Raw genomic sequence first — 24192 nt, forward strand, 5'->3', positions numbered from 1 at the left:
TATATATATATATATTAATTAGAGACTACTCATATCCAATAATATACTAATATATGCTTATATATTTTTATTAAATCATATGATATGAAATCAAAATCACGGAGCATGACAAGGACAATTAAAATTAAAAATTGGTTTCGATCAAATCAAATTAAAACATTAGAATATGTTTAAAATCACGTTAAACTATATTCATTGTCTAACTTACGTGCTAGTAGGGGTTGAAATATGCCAAACTAGACCAGATTTTGAAATGTCTGAGTCTGACTTACAATTAATTTTTTAGGCCTAATACTGGCATACGGCCTATCATAGGCTTTTTTTCCGGTTTGGTCTGACCTTTTTAAAAGTCTGGTCTAGCCTGGAAACCTATTTAAAAGCATTATTCATATTAAAACATTTAAATGCTCTCTTATACCATATGATGCTCTCCACATACCAATATCAATGTACATATCTATATATATTAAACAAAAAAGAATTTTTCTAACAAAATAATTTTAAAAAAATCTGAAAAACAAACATCATTTAAACCCTAAAACATGATTTTTGGTTTCAAAGAATAAATTTTTTTCTGAAACAAATGCACCAATTATTATATCTCAAACAAATATGGAACGACTACTGAGTGATTGACTAATTGAATGAATACCGAATATGGAACGACTACCAAATATGGAATGACTACCGAATATTGAATGACTACCGAGTGATTGCATAATTGATAGAATTTAAAATAGGAAATAAGTCTGAGTCTGACCTATTTAAATAAATAGTCTGAGCCTAGCCTTCTTATTAAATAGGTCAGGTCAGACCCGACCAGACCATAGGCCCGTAACGGACGACCTAACCTATTCTCATCCCTACATGCTAGTTGTTACAAGAGTGTGTGTATATATATATATATATATAAACTAATATATTTCGTATAAAAATATAAAGTGATATATTATATCTAAGAGTGGGAATATGTGAGGTTATGTTAGATTTTGAAAAGCCTACCATGATATTTTTAAAAGTCTATCTTGATTTGAAATTTTATTTTACATTAAAATATTTAAATAAGAGATTTTATATTTTTTTAAATAGTCTAAACTAGCCCTTTATATATAAGGAAAACTAATAAAATTATAACTAAATTTAATAAAATTATAATTAGTAAATTTGCAACAACCTTTCTTATCAGAAAACAAAGAAACAAAATGAACCCATAATTAGTAAATTTAAAATAACAAATACTAATATTAATAATATATATATATATATATATATATATATGCCGATTTATAAGATTTAGTAGATTTTTTTTATAAATTTGAGTCTAATCTATTTAAATTAATAGGTTTAGTTTCATTTTTATTAAACAGATTATTACGAGAAAAAAAATTTAAAAGCAAAAGCCTCAAAGCTCTAATATTGTTTGAATGATAGATTGTATTTATAACACTTTTATCCTCTTTTTTATTATATAACTTCCGTTCATTTTATATTTGATCAATTGGAAAGACATGCAAATTCCAACCTTCCAATCTGTTACAAATGCAAAGATGTTAACGTGCACTTTCATATATATATATATATATATATATATAAAGTTGTATTCTTAGTGTTTAATATTTCATTTATAAGAAGTAAGTTTAATATGTCTTTGATTTTTATAAATACTTTTATTTTTTATTTTAATTTTGATAAATTTCTTTTTTGATTTAGTTTCCATAAAATTCGAAATAATTAGTTTTGACCCCTAACAAATAGTTGAGAACTACCATGGCACGTGAGTTATAAATACACACTAACACATTATTTTTTATGATATATTAAAAATTAAAATATTTTATATTATTAATTAAAAAATTATTTATTATTTATTTAATAATTAGTGTTATTTTATAAAAAAAATATGAATACAAATTAAAAAAGAAGTTTAGGAATTTTTGAAACACTACTCATTTTTTTACGTTGATTTGATATTAGAGACTAAAGTCAATCGTATATGATTCTACCTAAACAAAATCTAAACAAAAAATTTACAAGACAAAAATAAAAAGATGGTATATTTACATGAATCAAATATATATTTAAACCTAAGAATTATATGTTTGATTAATCAAATTCTCAAATTTAATTATAAAAAGTAATTTAGTAAAAATTATGACATTTGTTTGCTTGTTGTCTTGCCTGATGTTGGAAATGTGAGCATTAATAAAAAGTCTCGAGCTAGTATTTAGTAATAATATCTGTAGCTTTATTATTGAATTTGATGTTTTGGAGGTTGTTAGGTTAATTGATGTTGGGAGTACCTGATGTTATTTAATATTTATGCTTCACTTTGGTTGATAAATCTTGTGGTCTCCTCTCCAAATTGTTAAGGTTCAAAGTGCATTATATTCCACGTGAAACTAATCACATTTTAGATTCTTTTGCAAAATTCGGTCTTAGTCTTGATATGGCTAATTTGGGTTTTGATAATGTTTCTAGTTTTGCTTTTTTTTTAGGGAAAATTTGTAAGTCTCTATTTTGGGGGTCTTGCCTCTTTTCTTTCATAAACAAATACAAAAAAAGTATATGTTTCATTAAATATAAATATGTGTTTTTAGTTTTAACCGTTCTAATTTACAAAAAATATGACTAAAAAATAAATAAGATTTGATCAAGAATTTATATTCTCCCGAATCTTCAATTAAATTAACAAACAAATTATTAATAGTCGCAATTAGGAAGGGTTAATACACATGGCGTGATGGGTACCGTGTGTTTGATTACTAATTTGTACCCACAAATAAACGTGAAAAGCTAAAACACAATCTTAAATAAATATCCCACGCGACCCACATACGATATAGATAGATATATCCCATTTGTTTGTGTTTTGTTTTCTTGTGTGTTATTGTATCAATTATTGCTCCAGAAAATGGAACGAAATTTCAATCTATATAACCCAAATTGAAACACAGTATCACTCTCACTTCGCCGCATTTAACCCCACTTGCTGTTTCATGACTCTAGATCACTAACCTCACTGCTATTGTGTGTTCTTTTCCCCAACAAGGTACACCTTTTTCTTCTCCCTCCCCTAATAAACCCTTTTCTTGCTACCCCCTTTTTCATTTTCTACCTCACTTTCATTTCCTCAGCTGTTTTACTTAACTTCATGTCAAAAAAAAAAAAAAAATTACATTTTTGAGATTTTTAGTTGATTTTCACATTATTACCAGATGCATGCATTTGTTTGTTTCAATGATGAATGTTTTTGTTTGATTCCTTGTCTCTTGCAGATATATTTTGGGGTTTGATCTGTTTAGTTCCTTTCTGACTTGTTGAGCTGGTGATAGATAATTTTCTCTTGGTTATTTACTAAGAATTGGTGAGACTTTTTTATTTTGGAGTAGTTTTGAGGTGAGAAAAGTTACAATTTTTAGGACAATGGCGGGTTGTTCTTCAAATTTTGGGGTGGCCCATGGTGTCTGTGTAGGAAAAGAAATTGTTTTGCGGAAGAATGTAAATCAATATTCAAGTTTTAGTAGTTTGAGTTTTAGGAGTGTGTTGTTGAAGGAGGCTGCATTTCCAGCTATTTGTGTGAACAAGTGTGGTGGATCATATGTGTCTATACAGAAGAAACAAACGTTTTTAATTATGTGTATGTCGCAGCCGCCTGCTGAATCGCAGCCTGCTGCAACAACAGTGGAATTATCGGAAGGGGGAGGTGATTGTGTAGTGGGAAAAGAACAAAAAAATTGGGATAGTGAGCCGGATTCAAAGACTGATGGAAATGATAATAATGGAGTTTTGTTTGATGGTAGTGGTGGTAATGGGAGCTTTGGAAATGGTGGAGCGGGAGATAGGAGTGATGGTGGTGATGATGATGACGATAAAGAAGAAGGGGAATTCGGGCCGATGTTGAAATATGATGAGGTATTGAGAGAGACGGAGGCACGTGGCGTTACTCTTCCTTTTGACATGTTGGAGGCTGCTAAGAGTGTTGGAATCCCAAAGTTGCTTCTTCTTAGATATTTGGATTTAGAGGTACAGTTTTGAGATGTTTCCCATTTCTTTCATTGTAATCATTGTGTATTGAAAAGTGCATGCTCTTGTGCAAAACAATATGGTCATTACCTTGGACTTTAATTTTGTTGTTTATGATATTTAAATTGCAGGGATCTTTTTGGCCTTTAGGATTTGCTATGAGATCATGCTCTATCCTTCGCAACCGAATGCTGGCTGATCCAGCATTTCTTTTCAAAATTGGCTCAGAGGTCTGTTTGGATTGTCTTATTTGTAATCTTAATTTATACTTTTTAATTTTTTTAATGGTGGCACTTCATAAATCAAGAATTGAGATTGCATTCTGCTATCTGTGAAAATCGTTGATGCAATGTTGGCCTAGTTGGAAAATTTTGGATATATGAAAAATATTTATGTTAGTTTTCTCTCATGATATGCAGATCGTAATTGATTCTTGTTGTGCTACTGTTGCTGAATATCAAAAGAGAGGCAAAGACTTTTGGAATGAATTCGAGTTGTATGTTGCGGATCTTCTTGTTGGGTTGGTTGTTAATGTTGCTTTGGTAGGAATGTTGGCACCTTATGCACGAATTGGAAAACCGTCGATATCTAGGGGATTCCTTGGTAGTATGCAGAAAGCTTATGCAGCTTTGCCTAGCAGGTCAATCATCATGCCATAAAAAGGGCCTTTCTTTTCATGTCCTAATTGCTGTTGTGTCTCTTTAGAGTCTGAGGCATGTTTTCTCTAATATTCTAATTCGCTCGCATTGTGCAGTGTATTTGAAGCTGAAAGACCAGGATGCAGATTTTCTGTACAGCAGAGACTAGGAACATACTTCTTCAAGGTAATGAATGCAAAGTTCGTTTTGCTAGTCAACCAAATTATGGGAGGTTTCATTTTAATGTTTATTTCAATTTCCAGGGTATGATGTATGGAGCTGTTGGATTTGGATGTGGTATTATCGGTCAAGGCATTGCAAACATGATCATGACTGCAAAGCGGTACGGTTTCTTGAATACAGTTTGCATGATTTACACACAAAAGTAACTCTATGTTCAGACACACCGACTTTTCATCCATATATCTGACAATTAGCCTTGTAGATCTTTGAATATAAAAGGATTCTGTAAGTTGATACTTATTTTTCAGAGTGATTAATATCTCACATTTTCTTGCTACCAGGAACATAAAAAAATCAGAAGACGACGTACCTGTACCACCTCTTTTGAAGAGTGCTGCTCTTTGGGGTATGAAATTGTTCTGTGTTTAAAGTCATTTCTTGATTTCTTTCTCTTCTATATCTTGCTAGAAAACAGTGCAAGCCTTTGTTTCCATTGAGTTATATGGAAACAGGAAAGTTTTGTCAATTATAAACCCAATATCAATTAAATAAGGAACCGTTCGAGGTGGTTTTGAGCTTTTGGTTTTCAAAGTTAACTTTGATAACAAAACCTGTTCGGGTAAAATAGGGTTAAGTTGATTTTTCCTTTAATTTGAAAATAGATTTCTCCTATTATCTTAAAACGACAAATTAATTTTTATAATTATTGTTTTTGTTTTAACTCTAACACATCACCGCCAGTAGTCGTTGGCTACCACTTTGGTTACCGCCGAACAAGACAAAATACCATCAGCCATCACTCCAACTAACACCTTTGATCACTCCAACTTTCGCTCGCCACCACTCCGAAAATAAATTTGATTGCCTTGTCTGTCAATACTCGTCATAGCATTAGAAGATAAATTGCAACCGTATTAAGACAAAGTGTTATTGGAAAATGTGTTTTATTATGTTCAGAACTGATTTTGTTGAATACTAGTTATATTCTTTGAACAGATAATTTATTATTGTTGTTAAGAAACTATTATTTACCTATTTAATTAAGACTGTGTGGTTCAATTAGAGTGGTGTGGTGGATGATACTAGATTTACTTATTGGAATATCTGTTAAACATGGACATCAGAGTCTAAATTTTTTGTTGCCATATACCAAAGACACTTCTTTGGTTCAATTTATGTACAAAGTGGATCACCAAGATTTCTCATGCTTGATTTGTTGTTTTTGGTATCGCTGCTATTTTGACTTTTGAGTATTACTCAAAGTCGTGTCAGTGTTCAGATGCTGCCATGCACCGGACACAACTTCAATCTAAAGTGTCGATACTATATAGATTCGACAGACCAACTTGACATGTATTTTGTTCCTGTCTGTGACGTGTAATGCAGGTGTGTTCCTTGCCGTATCTTCTAACACGCGATACCAGATTGTAAATGGACTAGAACGTTTGGTAGAAGCATCGCCAATGGCAAAGCAGGTTCCACCAGTTGCCCTGGCTTTCACAGTCGGTGTGCGTTTCGCCAACAACGTTTATGGTGGCATGCAGTTTGTTGACTGGGCTAGGTGGAGTGGAGTGCAATAGTTGCTTTAATCTTGTTTTGTATTGTAGGTGTAATATTCTAGTCATATGTTTTTCTTAGAGGCTTAATTAATTTATACCTCATGTTCATGGACCTATTAATGACCAAAGGTTAAGGTTGCATGGTTTCATTTAGATTGATTTTAGGCAATAATTTAGAGGATGAGCATTTTTCCCTCTGGTTTCGTAATAATTAACCTTAATGATCAAGTTACTTCGGTACTATTAAGAATCATTTATAGTAAGTACATGTTGCTGTGTTCTGTTCTGTGGACAACCAAATAAATTCTGACAAAAAACTGAAAATGTGCAAATTCAGTGATTAATTAACATGTATAGACTGAGTCATAGTAAATGGTTTCAGTACTTTTTGTTTTACTCAATTTTACCCCCTCTTTTTTATACAAGGCTAGTTTGTTAGCAGCTACCCTATTAGCTTAGGTGATTGGGTTGGGTCAAGATCTACTACCCAACAAAAATTAAAAATCATCTGGTAGCATTTCTGCTATATCTATCAACTACTCCCTCCGTCCCAAATGCAAAAAAAAAAAAAAAAAAATGTTTTTCTTCAAAATAATTGTTATTTTTAATTTTCAATGCAATTTTAATTATACCATATATTAATACCATTTATACCACTTTCAAATTATTATTCTTTATGTTGCAATATTTATTAGTAAAATCACGACCTCAAGTTATTGTAATTAGGGGTGGGAATAGGCCAGGTCAGACTTTGAAAGGCCTGAGCTTGACCTACGATGAATTTTTGAGGCCTAAGCCTGGCCTACGGCCTATGACAGGCTTTTTTTTCGGCCTGAGCCTGGCCTACGGCCTATTATGGTCTGACCTGTAAGCCTATTTAAAAGCCTTATTCACATTAAAAATAATTTTTCTAATAAAATAATTTAAAAAAAAATATGAAAAAACACCCTTTAAACCCTAAAAAATGATTTTTGGTTTAAAAGAATAAATTTTTTATTAAAACAAACGCACCCATTATTATCTCTCAAACAAACTCCGATCATTACCTCTCAAACAAATCCTCTCGTGCAACATCATATTTAGTAATAATATATATATATATATATATATATATATATGAAACAAATACCTTTTAAACCCTAAAAAAATAGTTTTTGGTTTAAAAGAATAATTTTTTTATTGAAACAAACGCACCTATTATTATCTCTCAAACAACTCAGAATATTACCTCTAAACAAATTCTCTCAAACAACTCGGAATATTACCTCTCAAACAACTCAAAATATTACCTCTAAACAAATCCTCTCAAACAACTCAGAATATTACCTCTCAAACAAACTCATATTCAGTAATAATAAACAATTAGTGTTTCTAAATTTATATACTAATAATATATATAAAGATAACAAATAAATAGTATTGGTTTTTATAAAATATAAAGTAAAAAATAAATAATATCGGTTTTTATAAAAAATATGTTGTTTTCATACATGTTTGTTGGAGTGAGTGCAATGGAAATTAGAAGAAGAAAAAATAGAGAATGTAATACATATAAAATATATATAGGCCGGCCTGTCAGGCCTAATAGGTTTTTTTACAAGCCTGAACCTGACATATTTATATAAATAGGTTTTAAAAACAGCCTGAGTCTGACCTTTTTATTAAACAGGTCAGACCAGACCATAAGTAGGCCAGGCCAAGCCAGACCATAAGTAGGTCAGGTCAGGCCATGCCATAAGTAGGCCAGGCCATAGGCCCCTGTCGGACGGCCTAGCCTATTCCCATCCCTAATTGTAATGATAATATACCAATAATTGGTAAAGATAAATTAGTTAAATTACTATTTTTTTAATTTCATTTATTATCTTTTTAATCAGTTAAAAATGGTCAAATACGACAAATAATAGGAGGGAGTATAAATTATAAGTTAACCTTTCAATTATAAGTTAATTTTTCAATTATCAAGTTATTTATAACTTAATTTTATCAAATAGAGTTATAGAGAGTATCGTTTAAGAATAATTGAAAAAAAGGTGGGTGTAAGTTTTTCGATAAAAAATAAAGGGTGTATGTATCATTTAAACAACGTTAGAGATATTGGCGTAGTTTCTCAACAAAAAATGAAGAGGGACTATGGCGACCATCCATATTGTTTTTCTGCCTGCAAAGAGAACTATGCGAACAACATAGTGTAAAATATCTGAAGGGGTTATTTGAAAATTAATTACAAAGAGAATTTCTAATGACTACGAGACTCTAAAACAAGTATGAAAAAGAGGTGGAGGTTGTGAATTCAAATGATCACTAACATAATATAGGAACTAAAAACTTATGACCAAAAATTATAATATATCATTATTTAAATTATAATTTTAGTCCTTTTATTTTATCTCATTAAAATTTTGATCCTGCATTTTTAAATATGAGATTTTGATTCTCAATTCCTTTAAATCTCTAACATTTTGTTCACAAGTGGCACTTAACATAAAATTGATGATGTGGCACTTGGAACATAAACTTGATGTGGCAAGGGATACGAATACGATGACGCGACCATTGATACGATGATTTAACAAAATAATATGATGACCAAATAAATGATATGATGACATTTTGCTCAATTTATATCACATGTTTTGGCCCATTTTCGTTTAAAATGCTCATGACAGTTACACATTATCATATATCACTTGTCATGGCCACAGCAAAATTTCTACGGTAATTTCACTAGTTAGAAAAATGTCTCCGAGGGATCAAAATTCCATAACTGCAATGAAAACTAAACAATAAGAAAAAATTGTGGAGTATTTATTGATCGTAAAATAATTATAATTATTACAAAAAAAAAAGAAAAATATCAAATATTACAATAAAATATAGTAACTTTTAGTTTTGGCGATTTGTTCGTGACTTAAAATTTTAGTCTATATTGTATTAGTGAAAAATACTATATTGTATTGCTAGAAAAAAAAATGAAAAAAAAAAAACTTATTATTCTACATTTTTTTCTCGAAGTTATAAGAGCATCTACAACATTGAACTTAATATGGGTTCTTTAGATGGGGTCCACTGTGACACATTATATTGAAGTAATTTACTCATTTTCTACTTCAACCGTGAACTCAACCTGATTCAAGTTTTACTATGCCACATCACCCTAAATCAACTCATTCAATTTTTACGGTTTAACTTTTAAAAAATCATATTATATTCCATTACTTTAATTTATACATTAATATTTAATTTTATTATAACTTAAAATATTAATTTAAATGGAAAAATAAATAAAAAAAGTACGTTAAAAAAAACTTTAATAAACTTCGGTAACAAAAATTGTGAAGAAAAAGTATGAGTAACAAATTGTTTCTATTAATGAGCTAACAATCGTAATTAAAGGAGAAAAAAAAGGGTAATGGTGGTATATTAACTAAAAAAAGGCTAATGGTGGTATATTAACTAAAAAAAGCTAATGGTTACAAAATTATTATTATTTAATAAATTAAAAAGAAGTTAACGGCTATAAATTAATAAAAAATGATAAATTTATTATTATTAATAAATTAATAAAAAGTAGCGGTTATAATTATATTATTATTAAATTGTAAGGAACGGTGTTTCTTAGCAGCTACCTTTTTTTTTTTTCTATTTATTTTCATAATTTAATAATAATATAATTATAACCGCTACCTTTTATTAATTTATTAATAATAATAAATTTATCATTCTTTATTAATTTATAGCCGTTAACTTCTTTTTAATTTATTAAATAATAATAATTTTATGACCATTAGCTTTTTTTTAGTTAATATACCACCATTAGCCTTTTTTTAGTTAATATACCACCATTAGCCTTTTTTTAGTTAATATACCACCATTACCCTTTTTTTTCTCCTTTAATTACGATTGTTAGCTCATTAATAAAAACAATTTGTTACTTATACTTTTTCTTCACAATTTTTGTTACCGAAGTTTATTAAAGTTTTTTTTAACGTACTTTTTTTATTTATTTTTCCATTTAAATTAATATTTTAAGTTATAATAAAATTAAATATTAATGTATAAATTAAAGTAATGAAATATAATATGATTTTTTAAAAGTTAAATCGTAAAAAATAAATAAGTTGATTTAGGGTGATGTGGTATAGTAGAACTTGAATCATGTTGAGTTCAGCGTTCGGTAGAAAATGAGTGAATTGCTTCAAGATAATGTGGCACAGTGGATCCCATCTAAAAAACTTACTAGTTTGTTTGCTTATGTCATTAATCTGTTTTGTATAGTCAAGGGCATGGCCCACGTTCCCGCGCATTTAGATAGCAGAACTATTATAGAAGTATCCCACTATATACACGTTCCTGATTGGTATAACTGTTTTCCGGTCTATACTTTGAATATATAATTTAACTTTAGACTTATATAAAAAAATTACACATTTGAAAAAATGGCAAAGAGGTTATGCAAATAGTAAAAAATGAACGGTTCAGTTGCCACTATGTAACAAAATTGTAACCATACTTTTTATAAAAAAAATAAAAAATTATAACTAGACCATATTCAACATAACGGCATGCATGAAAACCTCCAAAGTTTGTTATCTATTCAGAGATTTATCCATCTGTCCAACAAATTTTGGGTTTTAGAATAGGTAAAAAATAAAATAAAATAAAATAAAACCCTTCCAAATATTTAATGACAAAGTGTAGTTTTACAAACAAGTGAAAAGTAAATTATAAATTGGAATAGTTTGGTTCTTTCCTTTCATATGTTAAAACCTTTATGGGTCAAGAAGTGTAGGTGGTCGAGATGATGAATGAGAACCATTCTTTTGAAGATTCTTTTACATACCTTCCTCATTTTTCTTCCACCAAAAAGAAAATAGGAGGATGGAAGGCTGTCAAATACATTCTTGGTAAATAAACCCTTCAATATTTTACAATTTTATTTTTTCCTTTCTTGATATATCATTACTACAAGATTTTTTAATGGAATTAATATTTATGAATCTAAATTTTGTGTTTTTTTTTATTGAAGGAAACGAGACATTCGAGAAATTGGCTTCTATGAGTTTGATAGCTAACTTGGTTGTGTACATGCATACACAATACAACATGGATACTACATTTTCAGTTGAGGTTTTCAACATTTGGTCAGGTTTCACAAATTTTCTTCCATTAGTAGCTGCTTATGTAGCTGATGCTTATGCTGGAAAGTTTAATATGCTCTTCCTTGGCAGCATAGCTTCATTTCTGGTAAATATAAAAAAACATAATCAGAATATTGTAAATATTGTTTTTTTTTTCTTTTTTGCCATTTGCCGGAGAATTCGTGATTACTTTTTATTTTATAATATGTTATATTTTGTTTTTATTTTTTTAAAATCTCTCCAGAATTCTAAAAAGAGAATTTTGTATTCTATTTAAATCAGCTTAAACAAAAGAATAAATCATAATATGATTCTAGTATTTTTCTACATAATTAAACAGATGATCACATAAAATTATACCACATAAAATTATACCAAGTGAAATTTTCTGAAAATATAATTAATCAACATAACAATTTTAATTTTTAAATTCTATTATCCAAGTTTTAAGTCTATATACCTAAATAGCACATAATTCCTTATTAGTATTAGTTAAATAGAACCTCAGTGAAACAATTATTCGACAAATTTTACTTGCCTTTCGAAAATGATCTATTTTGTTATAAGTCATTGAAGTTTTCTTCTACTAAACATCAAATGTTGTCCTACTAAGAGTTATTAAATAATTTTAAATTTAAATAAATTTTTAGTTCATATAAATATATCATATTTTTGTTTTTAGTTCTCTAAAATTTTTCTTTAAATAATAATCATTCAAATGTTTGCTATTAATAAATTGTATTTTTATTTTTATTTTTTAAGTGAACTTATGTATATCTTTCTACTTTTTGAATGATTTTTTAATAGTAATTTTTAGGACATTATATAAATATTTTGTATAAAAGTTTAGAATTGTTTAATAAGGAATTGATTAAATATGACTTTTTAATCTTTAGACGCTTAAACATTCATATTGAATTCATCAACAGTTCTAAATTTTTTCATATTAAAATGTTCTAATTGTGTCTACAAAGAATTATTCAAAAATTTAATGGTACACATGAGTTGATTTAATAGCATAAATTAAATTTATCGAAGGAAAACATTAATAAGGGACTATTTTTTGAAGAAAATCTTTAGAGGACTAAACACGAAACATGATAAAAAAATTATTTTACCCATAATTTTATAGATTAACAAGTATTTAGTCTTTAAAATTTTATTTTTAGTTCATATAAAAAAAGTTATCAACTTTTTAGTTTTTATTTTTTTATTTACTTTTAATCTCTAAAAAAGTTCCTATAAAATTAAAATAGAAACCTAAAGTGTATAATTTTTTTAAGGACTAAAAATATATATTTAATTTTATTTATAAAATATTCAAATGTGCAATTGTGTAAACTTGAATGGTTTGATCCGGTGATTTATCTATCTCTTGGGAGGCAGGGGGTTATGAAAAAAACAAAAAACATTATCTACTTTAAATGTTACTTCTTTATGGATGTACAATTGAAGACATGAACTTCAATGTGACAGGGCATGGGATTCATGTCTCTAGGTGCTGGTGTACCATCATTAAGACCTCAACCCTGCTCAACTCTTTATGATTGCATACCAACAAAACCAACAAGCACACAACTCGCTGTTCTATATGTGGGACTTGGATTTTTTGCAATCGGCTCTAGTAGCCTTAGACCCTGTAACATTGCCTTTGGAGCTGATCAATTTGATATCACCACAGAAAAAGGAAGATCTCAATTAGAGAGCTTTTGCAATTGGTGGTACTTTTTATTCACAGTAGCTCTTTTGGTAGCCCTCACATTAGTTGTCTACATTCAAACTAATGTAAGCTGGTTTCTTGGTTTCATCATTCCAACTATTTGTTTTGCTTTCTCCCTAACCATCTTCTTGTTCGGACGCAACACTTACGTCCGGTTAAAGCCGAAAGGAAGCATCCTTTGTGACTTATCCAAAGTAGTTGTTGCTGCCATTAGGAAACACCATGTTGATATGAAGAATGACTCTGAACTCTCATTTTATGATCCATCAGAAGAATCAATTCATGTTAAGCTTGCTCACACAAATAGGTTCAGATTCTTTGATAAAGCTAGTGTGATCACAAACAGCAGTGAAATTGACAGCAATGGAAAATCAATTGATGGTTGGAGGCTATGCAGTTTACAACACGTGGAAGAATTGAAATCTATATTAAATACTTTACCAGTTTGGGTAGCAGGAATTATATGTTTTCTTGCAATGGGACAAACAAGTTCTTATGGTACTTTACAGGCATTGCAAACAGACAAATCAATTGGAAAAAATTTCACTGTTCCATCAGCTTGGATGGGATTAGTACCTATGATTGCACTTTCCTTATGGATTCTACTCTATGAGAAAATCTATGACCCTTGGACTAAGAAAACAACCTTAAAATATAAAAGGTTGTCAATTGAACATAGGTTATTAATAGGAATCATTTTATCTATCGTTTGCATGGTTGTTTCAGGACTATTTGAGATTCACCGCCGCGGTGCTGCGAAAAATGGAACATTTGAATCATCTACAAGAATTTGGTGGCTTGTGCCACAGTTTGCTTTGTCTGGTTTGGTTGAAGCTTTTGCAGCAATTCCTATGATGGAGTTATTAACATCATATTGGCCTGAGAGCATGAAAACGTTAGGTGGGGCAGTGTTTTTTCTAAGTTTATCAATTGCTAGTTCATTGAGCAATGTTCTTATAAAGATTATTATCGGGGTGACTAAGAAGAATGGTGGAACACCTTGGTTAGGTGGTAATGATTTGAATAAGAATAGGCTTGAGTATTATTACTACACTATTGCTGTTCTTGGAGGGTTGAATTTGTTGTACTTTTGGTTTTTTGCTCGACGTTTTCTATCCAGTGAGGTGATTCAAAGACAAAGTCAAGGTGAAGTAGAAGATGAAGAAAATGAATATCAACAATAAGAGTCAAATTTTGGAGTCACAATGGATCACTCTACTGTATGGACTGTATGGGGCAGCAAAGAGATCCATTGTGACTGTTAGAATTAGAAATTTGTCCACTGCCAGTTTTATTTTAGTAGCTGTAGTGAAAAACAGAATAGAGTTAGATTAATATCTCCTTCTATAACTTATCTGCTTCGTAGAGTACTTATTATCAAGGGAAAAACTGAAGTGTCAAAGTACAAGAATATCTTATTATTAGTACTATTAAGATCTAACTACAAAGCCATGTATGCCCATAATTTTCCTTTGAAATTGTCACTTCTATTTTCTTCAAAAAAATGAAATCGTGTTTTGTTGTTGTTTCATATATAAAAACATGTTAGAAATTATAAATATGTTTCATATATAAAAACATGTTAGAAATTATAAACAAGCAAAACAAATACTTGATACACACAATACTTGCAGAGAAAATTACACTCAAATTGCATCGGTTTAAACTGCTGCAACCGGCATAGGTTTTATTTGTGTGAATGTTTGAACTGCCAAAAGAATAACTAGTCAAGTACAAATAACTGGCAACTGAACAATCGAGATTTAAAATTATAATGATTCATTTTAGACCAATTATAGTGGTGGTTCATGACCAATATTCATCGTTACGGTAAGTTTGATTGTTTCATTGAAAGGAATACATACACATTCCCACTATGGATCAAAGCTAATTGAATCTAATGTGATTAATTGATTGAATAAGAAAATGTCCAATGTACCCTGTAGCGATTGTTGCTTAATAATCTGATCAATGTTAATTTAAAAAAAAAAAAATTGAATTTTGAGCACTTATATTATCTTTTTCAAATCTAAATAAAAATTGTCTCAATTATGAGCCATAAAAATACCATAAACTTTTATTTTTTTTTAAAGTTTTGAATGATTTTCAATCAACAATTTTAATAAAAAAATAGAAAACATCTCCATCTTTAAAGACGCTTTGAACTAAAATAATCCATTAATTTCGTAACATGTTTACGAAGGAGGTTTCTCATATAATCATAACATGTTGCCTCGGATCATATCATCATTAGAGCAGGTGAGTTTCATGAAATCAACAAACTAAAGTAATCCATCAATAAAGCTAGCTCTTATCTTTATTATTTTTAGTCATAAATACTCTCTCCTTTTAAAAAATAAGTTAAATGTTTTTTATATTTAATATGAAATTCGGTATAAAACTAGGTACATGCACAAGAACCGTACCAACATGCACGTGCTGAACCTTCCCCTTCCTCACTTCCACAGTAACAAAAACCACACCACACTCCAATTACACTTTCTTTCCCATCTTCAAGAAACACATTCCCACAATTCCATTCTTTCCGTCACCATCAGATAAACAACCATGGCCATCGACACTCTCCGTCGATTCTTTCTCCCCTGTTTCACCCCTTCCACCAACCACAAACAACCAACCACCACCCCTTCCAAGAAACAACGCCTAAGCACCTCCCTCCGCCACACAACAACAACAACCAAAACAGCCTCCCCTTCCTCCTCCACCTCCTCCTCCTCCGCAGCAACCACAATCTCCACCACCGCCCCACCCCGCCCTTCCAAATCAATGGTAATCGGAACCATCTTCGGTAATCGTCGAGGCCACGTTTGGTTCTGCGTCCAGCACGATCGTCTGACCCCCAAACCATCCCTCCTCCTCGAACTCCCTCTCTCTACTAACAACCTCGTCCGTGAAATGCGGAACGGGCTCGTCCGTATCGCACTCGAATGCTGCACTTCGTCCGACAATCCCGCTTTCTCTAACTGCCCCCTCCGTTCCGTCCCTCTCTGGACCGCCTTCTGTAACGGCCGTAAAAACGGATTCGCCACTCGCCGCCGCGCCGGAGATCGCGTCCGAACAATCCTCCAAACTATGCAGTGTGTCACCGTCGGAGCCGGTGTTATACCTTCTGGGTTCGGGTCGGGTTCTGAGGAGCTTATGTATATGCGTGCTAACTTCGAACATGTTGTGGGAAATGCTGATTCCGAGTCGTTTCATCTTATTAACCCGGACGAGTCCACGGGTCAGGAACTCAGTGTTTTCTTGCTCCGATCCCGACTCGGGGTGAATCGTTGAGCACAGTAAATAATCTTTGCGAAGATTAAACATTTTTATTTTATTTTTAATTTTGTAATTTTAACTTATTTTCAAAGGGGAATTTTCTGGTACAGATAAATTTTTGGGTTATTTTTTGGCTTCTTGATTTTTGAATGTGTTGGGATTTTCAATTTTTTTGAGAATTGTGGTGTTGTTTCCACGTGAGTGAACTGTGTAAAGTTGATGGGTTCTTCTAAGGCTAATCTCATCACTGACGTACATTGTATTCTTTTTCACTTTTGTCTATAATATTGTAACTGGATTTAAGAGACCAGAGTATTTTCTTGGAATCTTTATATGGCTTTTTTATTTGTTGGTTTTTAGAAATTTGAATTGATAATGTTTGATTTGATTCATTAGGATTTCTTTTCATTAACTACTGTACTATAGATAGATCTATGATTTGGGGATATAGTGGAAATGTATTTTTTTGTTAGAATTTGGAATATTTGAAAATGTTTTAAATTACTCGGTGTCAATCTTTTTGAGGACAAGTTGAATATAATTTTATTTTCACTATGTCTTGGTATCATTTTGTTTGTTGCGAGTAGTCCAAATCTGGATTAGTTTACTAGGTGTATTTGTATAATATAGTGGAAAAATACCCGCTAATCCTCTGGATTAAGTGCTTTAGACGTGGGAGAACCATTCTTTTTAGTTGTACCTGTGGTCTCAATCAAGATGGGGCATACTAGCATTTGTGTCCATATATTTACTTTTGATTGGAATCTTCTCAAGCTTACAGATCCTTATATGTGTATGATAGACTCTTTATCCATGCAATTTGGGACCAGTCCTTTTAAGGAAGATAAACAAGCCTGCATTTTTGTGAGGTGGGGGGGATGGGGGGTAAGTTTAGCAAATAATAATGAAACATCAGCAGCCCAACTTGGTTCAACTAAAAAATCTTTGCAATTGGTGTTAATTAATTAGCACAAGAATTTAAATACACGACAATTTTTTTTTTTTTTTGAAAACTCATTGAGTTGAACTGTATGCATGGAAATACTTGCCAGTCAAAATAGACATTTTTGTTATCACTGTCTGGATCGAACCATCCCCATATGATATAAATACCGAATTTAATCTAGAATATAATAAGTATACAAGTATCCTTAAAAAATAAAAGAAGTACTTTCATAAAAAAATACAAAAGTATCCTTCAAAAATAAAAATAAAAGTAAAATAAGTTTATAATTCTATAAAATTTTAAAATTTTATTTTAACTTTTAAATTTATATATATTTTTCTCACTTTTTTTTAATTTTTAATTTTTTAAATATTTATAAAAAGTTGATACTTTTAGTTCCTAAAAAATTCCTATAAAATTAAAATAGAAATTAAAAGTGAATACATTGTTTTAAAGACTAAACTTAAAATACCACAATTTTATAGAGACTAAAAATATATTTAAGTCTTAAAAAAATATAAAAGTAACCGGTAATTTTGATGGACATTTTTTCTCAATAAATTTAACTCTTAAGGGCATAATTTTTCTAAATTTAAATTTAAAATTAAAATATACAATATTAACATTGAAATTTAGGCAACTTTTATATATATATATATATATATTATAAAACCAAAAAAGAAAAAACAAAAATTATATAATAAACATAATATATATAACAAATTACAATAAAAAAATATCCACATATACACATTTTAGTTTTGGGGAGTTTTATGGTACAATTGAAAACTAATATATTTTGGGAATATCAAATTAAACCACCTATTTTTATTCTATTTTAAAATAATTAATATTTATTTATTAAACTATATAAAAAAATAATGAAGTTTTTTGGCTTCGACTATTATCTCTCCACCGCACCGTTTATTTGCCATTCTTCCCGTCTTTCTCCACCATTTTTCACTAAGAAAGTTGGAAACGAAAGCGCATAGTCGACGACACTAAAACGACAATAATGCAAACACGAACGAATTGAGAGTGAGATAGAGGAGAGATCTTTTCGCGGTGGTAGAAAAACATAAGAGAGTTCTTGTCACGATGGTGGAAGGACAACCAATGAAAACTAGTGATTTTGCGAGAAGAAGAAAATTAGTTTTAAACTTTTGAATTGATAATGATTTTAATTTTAATTAAAATAAAAAAAAATTAAATTTAAGGAATTAAATTAAATAAAAAAATATATCGATATAAATAATATAATCAACTTAATATATAATATATAATACTAATGTATAAAAAATTAATACATCTATTAATTAAAAAATTAAGAGTAGGAATATAGTCTTTTTTTAAAGACTATCATAAAAATTGTCATTAGTTTTTGTCCTTCACCTAGTTATCTATAATGAAAAAGTATAAGTGAAGATATTTTAGAGACCAATCCGATTCGAAACATAGAAAAAAAAATTGAAATGGGAATATTTAATTTTATCAGTCTCAAAATCTTGACCACTTAAAATATGTTTTAGCAGTGTGCTTCATCTGGTTTTCACATGACAGGCTATATATGTTATTGCCACTAAACACAATCCTCTGCTGCATTAATTTTGTCTGTCAATTTGAGCAAATTGCTTTATTAAAGTTATAAATATCAATCAGCAAGTTAAAGATGTTGGAAGGAAAAGCTGTAGTGCGAGAGACAGACATGCCAGAGGTGATGCAGAACTATGTCATGGAGTTAGCTCATCAAGCTCTTGATGCACATGAAGTTTCTGATTGTCAGAGCATTGCTCATTTCATCAAACAGGTCTATCTTACAATATCCCATATATAATCAATGTTTTTATTAAATTTTTTAAAATGAAAAAGAATAGTGATTAAAAGCATGTAATATTTTTTAGATAAAGTGTTCTTACTTTTATGAAATATAATTCATTTGTAGTTGGATGTACTCACAATTTTGTAAAAACAGAAAGATAAAGATTTACACACAATAATGGATGCAACATATATTAAAATTATATAATTAGGATTTTTGCTTCTAGCAATTTGTAATTTAATATTCCTGTGATTCCCTAAAAATGAAACAGAGCCTTATCCCTATACTTTTTCCTTTGAAATATACATTTTTTTTTAAAATAAAATAAAATAAAATAAAGAGATATGTATGTGTCTGTTTTCCTCAAATACTGGCCACAAAAACTTGCAAGGCAAGAAGAGAAAAACCATTATCCACTTATGTTGGAGAATGTATTAAAAGCAAAAGTTTGTAGAGAGGCTTAAAAAGGAATAAATGAAGTAGAATAAAATTAAATGAAGTGAAGTGTAAAGAAGTTAAGAATTAAACATCACATATAAAATAATTTTACATTAGAATTCAATATTTTGCCACACCAATGTACTTTTGAGTTATTTGGAAATTGTAATATTTCATTAAATATTAGTGTAAAACTATTTTACATTGATATTGTTTTGGTCATTAAACTAGTAAAATTAATACTTTATTATAATGTTATATGTATATGGATTGAATCTTTCTCCTAGGAAACTATCTCTGTTAATTAACTTGTTTGGACAGAAACTTGATGAAACATATGGACCTGCATGGAACTGTGTGGTGGGAAATGACTTTGGATCTTGCATTACACATTTATGTGGAAGTTTCATATTCTTTCGAGTTGAGATGATGGAATTTCTTATCTTCAAAGATGGGAAGGACTTCACAGAAAGGAAGGAAGAAGCTATTGGAGTTCTGCAAAAAGCAGGAAACGAAGATTCATAAATTCTAAAATCTGAGTATGTATAGAAACTAAGTTGGATATTCCTAATTTACCTATGATAAACATAGGTAATATTAATATTTCAAGAAAAAGTCATTAAAGGACTAACAAAAAAAATTGCAGTGGCTCTTATATGTGTGCCTAGGATAAGATAATTTAAAACTCAAAAGTTAGGTAACTTTAATTTACTATTGTTGATATAAGGACGCATTGATGAATAAATATAGTGTACCTTGTTACGTGTGTAGCAATGTAAAGGTTTATTATTCATAGGCAGATTGGTCATAACATAAGGAAGGGGTAATCTGCATTCCAAAGATTAAATATAATAAACTCGTTATTTTAAACCTCAGGATGCAGATTACCAAATCCTGAACCAATACTAATTAACTCTTCCAAGAACATGCAAATCAATGGCAATAGAGGAAACAACAAAATCAATAATACATTGATAAAATGTTTGTACTAGATTGGATTGAGTTGAGTGTAACCATACCTTTGGGCTTGGAAATTTATAGTTTTTAAAGTTGAGAAATATATTCTTCTAGTGATATTTGGGACCAATGAAGAAATGATTAATGTTTGCAATATCTTAGTAAGAATTTTATTTATTTATTCATGTTCTTTTGTAGCCAATAATATTACTTTGTTGACTGCTTTTTGAGAAAAAAAATATATATAATCTTCTACATGTATGATGAAAGATTCTTTCTATATATGTTCAACAATGCAATCATGAGAATAGCTAAATTTGAATGAGTTTGATGCTTACCCGCAGAGTTTAAATTGCAGTTGGTGGTCATGGATCATGGTTAATTCCCAATGTTAAATATTGCAAATAAAAAAGCACAATATTGTTATTACAATTGCAGTTGCATAATCCTCAAAATCTTTAATGTTGCAATCATGTTAGTCCTACAGAGGGTTCATGACAAATGGATAAGTTTGAATGACATTTTACAATTTTGAGTATCTATATTTTAATTCATAAAAATGAGAGATTATTTTAATAAATTCTTACAATTTCAAGACCAATTTTACTATTACTAGAACATTAATTATATATTTTGAATTGAAAAATCGTGTAGATTTGAATTGTATGCAGTTTTGACAGCATATACAATCTGAATCCGAAATAGTATAGATTATTCATCACCCATAGAAAGTAGTGTGACGGAAATGCTTGGGTGAGTTCCAGTATTATCATTTTTAGGGGAAAAAAGAAAAGTAAAACGAGCAAGCTGACTTCCAGTGAGAAGCATGAAAAAAGCAATAATGATTATAACCACAATTGAAAAGCTTGTTAATACTCTATAATTTAAACATCACAAGCTTAGGCAAGGAGTGAAAATCTTTAGAAAATAATTTTGATATATTCACATGTAAGTTTTTCCACCGTGAATTAACCACAATCCATTATTTATTAACCGTAAAAAAAATATTTACAGTTGGTGCATACCAAGTAAATTAACCAATCTTAATCATTCTTCAAAATCATACAAAGTTATTTATTTTCTCTATTAGTAGTTTTACTGGTTAATACTATATTCATGTGAACGTTATATTTAATAAAAACTAAAATTATGTAGAAAAATATTTAAAAATTTGTAAACGTCATCTTACTAATATTTTAGAGTCCTCAAACTAATATTTTAAAGTCCTCAAAATTTCGAGGCTATGTGCAGTGGTGCAACCTATACGAACTATGACCCGGTCATGTATGTGAATAAAAAATTATGATTGTGTTGAAGTATCAATCCTTAACTTTCTTTCTTCGCTCTCTATTCCCTTAAGAGGATACAAATTCAATTAAACAATAACTAATTGTAGTTTAAAAACTAAAGTTTAGAAAAATAGGCTTGAAAAGTGAGTAAGTGATTTTGTTCTGTTCTAAATTTTAAAGTTCTAATCTAGGAGAAGGAATAGCTTCATATACGAATCATGAGGGCAACCTTTTTGTTTTTTGTGGTTGCACTTTATGTTTTTCAGATAAGAATAGATGCTATTAATAGAAAACCACAAGTACTGCATCTGATTTCATGTAACCAATAATAGAATATGTTAGATTCATGGATCGATTTTATATTTAAATACTTTTTTGGGCATAATAATTATATTATTTTTCTATTGCTATAATTAAGTGTTATATGTTGCAGCATCATTTGTGGGCTATGATCTCCTCTATTGTTCTATTTTGGAAATTATTCTTGAAGTGAATTTGAAAGGTATCCAATTGTTATAGGGAAAAGCATGTAGAAAAATTTGGGTATGGAATGTGATTACTAAAGTCGGGGACTATTTTGAGCAAGTTACAAGTTAACATGTAAATTAAGCAAATTTTTGATTGCATTAATCCTATAAACTCAAGCTTCTGTGCACGTAAATATATTTATTTAGTTTATTTCTCATTATTAACGAAAGTATCTATCCTAATGTTTAACATAACTGATAAAATATGTGGTCTTTTAAGGTGTATTTGGGAGTTGGAATTTGAAGGACTTATTTAATAATAAAATAAAATAAAGGACACTGTAAAATACTTTTAAAAATAAATCAAAAATATTAAATATATTTCAAAATATAAAATTTTCCATGGTCCTCTCCTACAAAATTCAACTCTCAAATGCACCTTTAAGTTGGGATGACAAAAATACTCAAACCTGCAGATATCTACGTCAAGAATGAGACCTATAACTTAACAAGTATCTATAGATAAAATAAATAGATATTTTGACTATCCGTTAGTTAATGAATATGCATGTAGATGTAAAGGGATCCGTATCCGCATATATCCGTATTCAATAGTAAATTAATAAAATTGATGTGTTGAAATAAATTTTATTTATGTATTAATGTATTAATAATTTTTACAATGAAGTTTTGTTACTTATTTTATTTATGTATTAATGTACTAATATTTTTATATGTTATTATTATTGTTATTATTATTTTTTTTGTTGTTGATAAAATAGGAAAAAAAGTATTATACATAAAGTAACAAAATAAATAATTTTTATATATAAATAATAGGCTAAATTACATCTGTGGTCCCTTAACTTAATTTCAGGTAACGTTTTAGTCATTTATCTTTTTTTTTTCTTCCCAACTTGGTCCTTTATTTTAATTTTAAGTGACAATTTGATATAATATTCACTAATACCCCACCAAATATCTAGTAAATGGAGCACATATATTGCTAAAATACAAATACCAGTTTTATTCAAGAAATGAATGAAATAATAATATTCGTTCCCTTAAGTTTGGATTATTAATTTTTGGGTGCAGATTCTTATTTTCGAGTGGGTTGGACTTTCAATTTTTTGAGAATTGTATCGGTTTTGCCAGAGTTTTGTATCATGCACCCCCACTTTAACTTTCCACTCCCATCTCAAATGAAAATATCATTTTTCCTTTGTTCTTATCTATAAAAATATCTAAAAAATTTACCATCTCTTTTTTCACTCATTTCATTCGACAATATCAATTTTTCGAAATCCAGAGTTCTGAACATTGTGAAGCTTCGAATCTTTCAAACTTTTGAAACCCAAAAGTATGAAATCCTCAAAAATTTTGAAATTTTCAAAACTAAATTTTTCAGAATTTCAAAAATTTCTAACAACATGAAACTTTCGAAATACAATTTTTACCAAATCCTTCAAACTTTCAAAAGTTTCTAACAACATGAAACTTTTGAAATACAATTTTTTCCATATCCTTCAAACTTTCGAAAGTTTCTAACAACATGAAACTTTTAAAATACATGTTTTTCAGAAATATGAAACATTCGAATATTTCAAACGTTTCGAAAGTTTGGAAGTGATGAAAAGTTTCGAAGAATTTTTGGAAGTTTGGTATTCATTGAAAGTTCTAAAACTGTTTCGAAAATTTTGTAGCCATTGAAAGTTCTGAAGCAGTTTTTA

The 24192-nt window shown here is 29.5% G+C and overlaps 4 protein-coding genes across 4 annotated transcripts; all 4 read left to right on the top strand.

Annotated features, from left to right (window-relative positions):
- Nucleotides 1-2909: 2909 nt before the first annotated feature.
- On the top strand, nt 2910-6684 carry LOC101503183 (protein RETICULATA, chloroplastic). Its single transcript, XM_004515887.4, has 8 exons — nt 2910-3049; nt 3276-4023; nt 4155-4253; nt 4443-4663; nt 4778-4847; nt 4925-5004; nt 5186-5250; nt 6231-6684. Exons 2-8 carry the CDS (start codon nt 3424-3426, stop codon nt 6422-6424), a joined length of 1329 nt encoding a protein of 442 aa, XP_004515944.1. The 5' UTR covers nt 2910-3049; nt 3276-3423; the 3' UTR covers nt 6425-6684.
- A 4437-nt stretch (nt 6685-11121) lies between these two features.
- On the top strand, nt 11122-15036 carry LOC101503503 (protein NRT1/ PTR FAMILY 2.8-like). Its single transcript, XM_004515888.4, has 3 exons — nt 11122-11310; nt 11433-11650; nt 13021-15036. The coding sequence occupies exons 1-3, from the start codon at nt 11205-11207 to the stop codon at nt 14446-14448; spliced, it is 1752 nt and encodes a 583-aa protein (XP_004515945.1). The 5' UTR covers nt 11122-11204; the 3' UTR covers nt 14449-15036.
- Nucleotides 15037-15095: 59 nt separating this feature from the next.
- LOC101503839 (protein MIZU-KUSSEI 1) lies at nt 15096-16944 on the top strand. Its single transcript, XM_004515889.4, has one exon. It carries the CDS (start codon nt 15833-15835, stop codon nt 16559-16561), a length of 729 nt encoding a protein of 242 aa, XP_004515946.1. The 5' UTR covers nt 15096-15832; the 3' UTR covers nt 16562-16944.
- Nucleotides 16945-18936: 1992 nt separating this feature from the next.
- LOC101504153 (uncharacterized) lies at nt 18937-20807 on the top strand. The gene is made up of 2 exons (XM_004515890.4): nt 18937-19299; nt 20071-20807. The coding sequence occupies exons 1-2, from the start codon at nt 19162-19164 to the stop codon at nt 20272-20274; spliced, it is 342 nt and encodes a 113-aa protein (XP_004515947.1). The 5' UTR covers nt 18937-19161; the 3' UTR covers nt 20275-20807.
- Nucleotides 20808-24192: the final 3385 nt, after the last annotated feature.

Source organism: Cicer arietinum, chromosome 3 (genome assembly GCF_000331145.2).
Source record: "Cicer arietinum cultivar CDC Frontier isolate Library 1 chromosome 3, Cicar.CDCFrontier_v2.0, whole genome shotgun sequence".
NCBI lineage: Eukaryota > Viridiplantae > Streptophyta > Magnoliopsida > Fabales > Fabaceae > Cicer > Cicer arietinum.

Coding starts and splice junctions, on each gene's coding strand:
- LOC101503183 (XM_004515887.4), top strand. CDS start 3,424: ATGGCGGGTTGTTCTTCAAATTTTGGGGTGGCCCATGGTGTCTGTGTA. Junction 4,664..4,777: donor TATGCAGCTTTGCCTAGCAG/GTCAATCATCAT, acceptor CGCATTGTGCAG/TGTATTTGAAGCTGAAAGAC. Junction 5,251..6,230: donor GAAGAGTGCTGCTCTTTGGG/GTATGAAATTGT, acceptor CGTGTAATGCAG/GTGTGTTCCTTGCCGTATCT.
- LOC101503503 (XM_004515888.4), top strand. CDS start 11,205: ATGATGAATGAGAACCATTCTTTTGAAGATTCTTTTACATACCTTCCT. Junction 11,311..11,432: donor GGCTGTCAAATACATTCTTG/GTAAATAAACCC, acceptor TTTTTATTGAAG/GAAACGAGACATTCGAGAAA. Junction 11,651..13,020: donor GCAGCATAGCTTCATTTCTG/GTAAATATAAAA, acceptor TCAATGTGACAG/GGCATGGGATTCATGTCTCT.
- LOC101503839 (XM_004515889.4), top strand. CDS start 15,833: ATGGCCATCGACACTCTCCGTCGATTCTTTCTCCCCTGTTTCACCCCT.
- LOC101504153 (XM_004515890.4), top strand. CDS start 19,162: ATGTTGGAAGGAAAAGCTGTAGTGCGAGAGACAGACATGCCAGAGGTG. Junction 19,300..20,070: donor TTGCTCATTTCATCAAACAG/GTCTATCTTACA, acceptor TTGTTTGGACAG/AAACTTGATGAAACATATGG.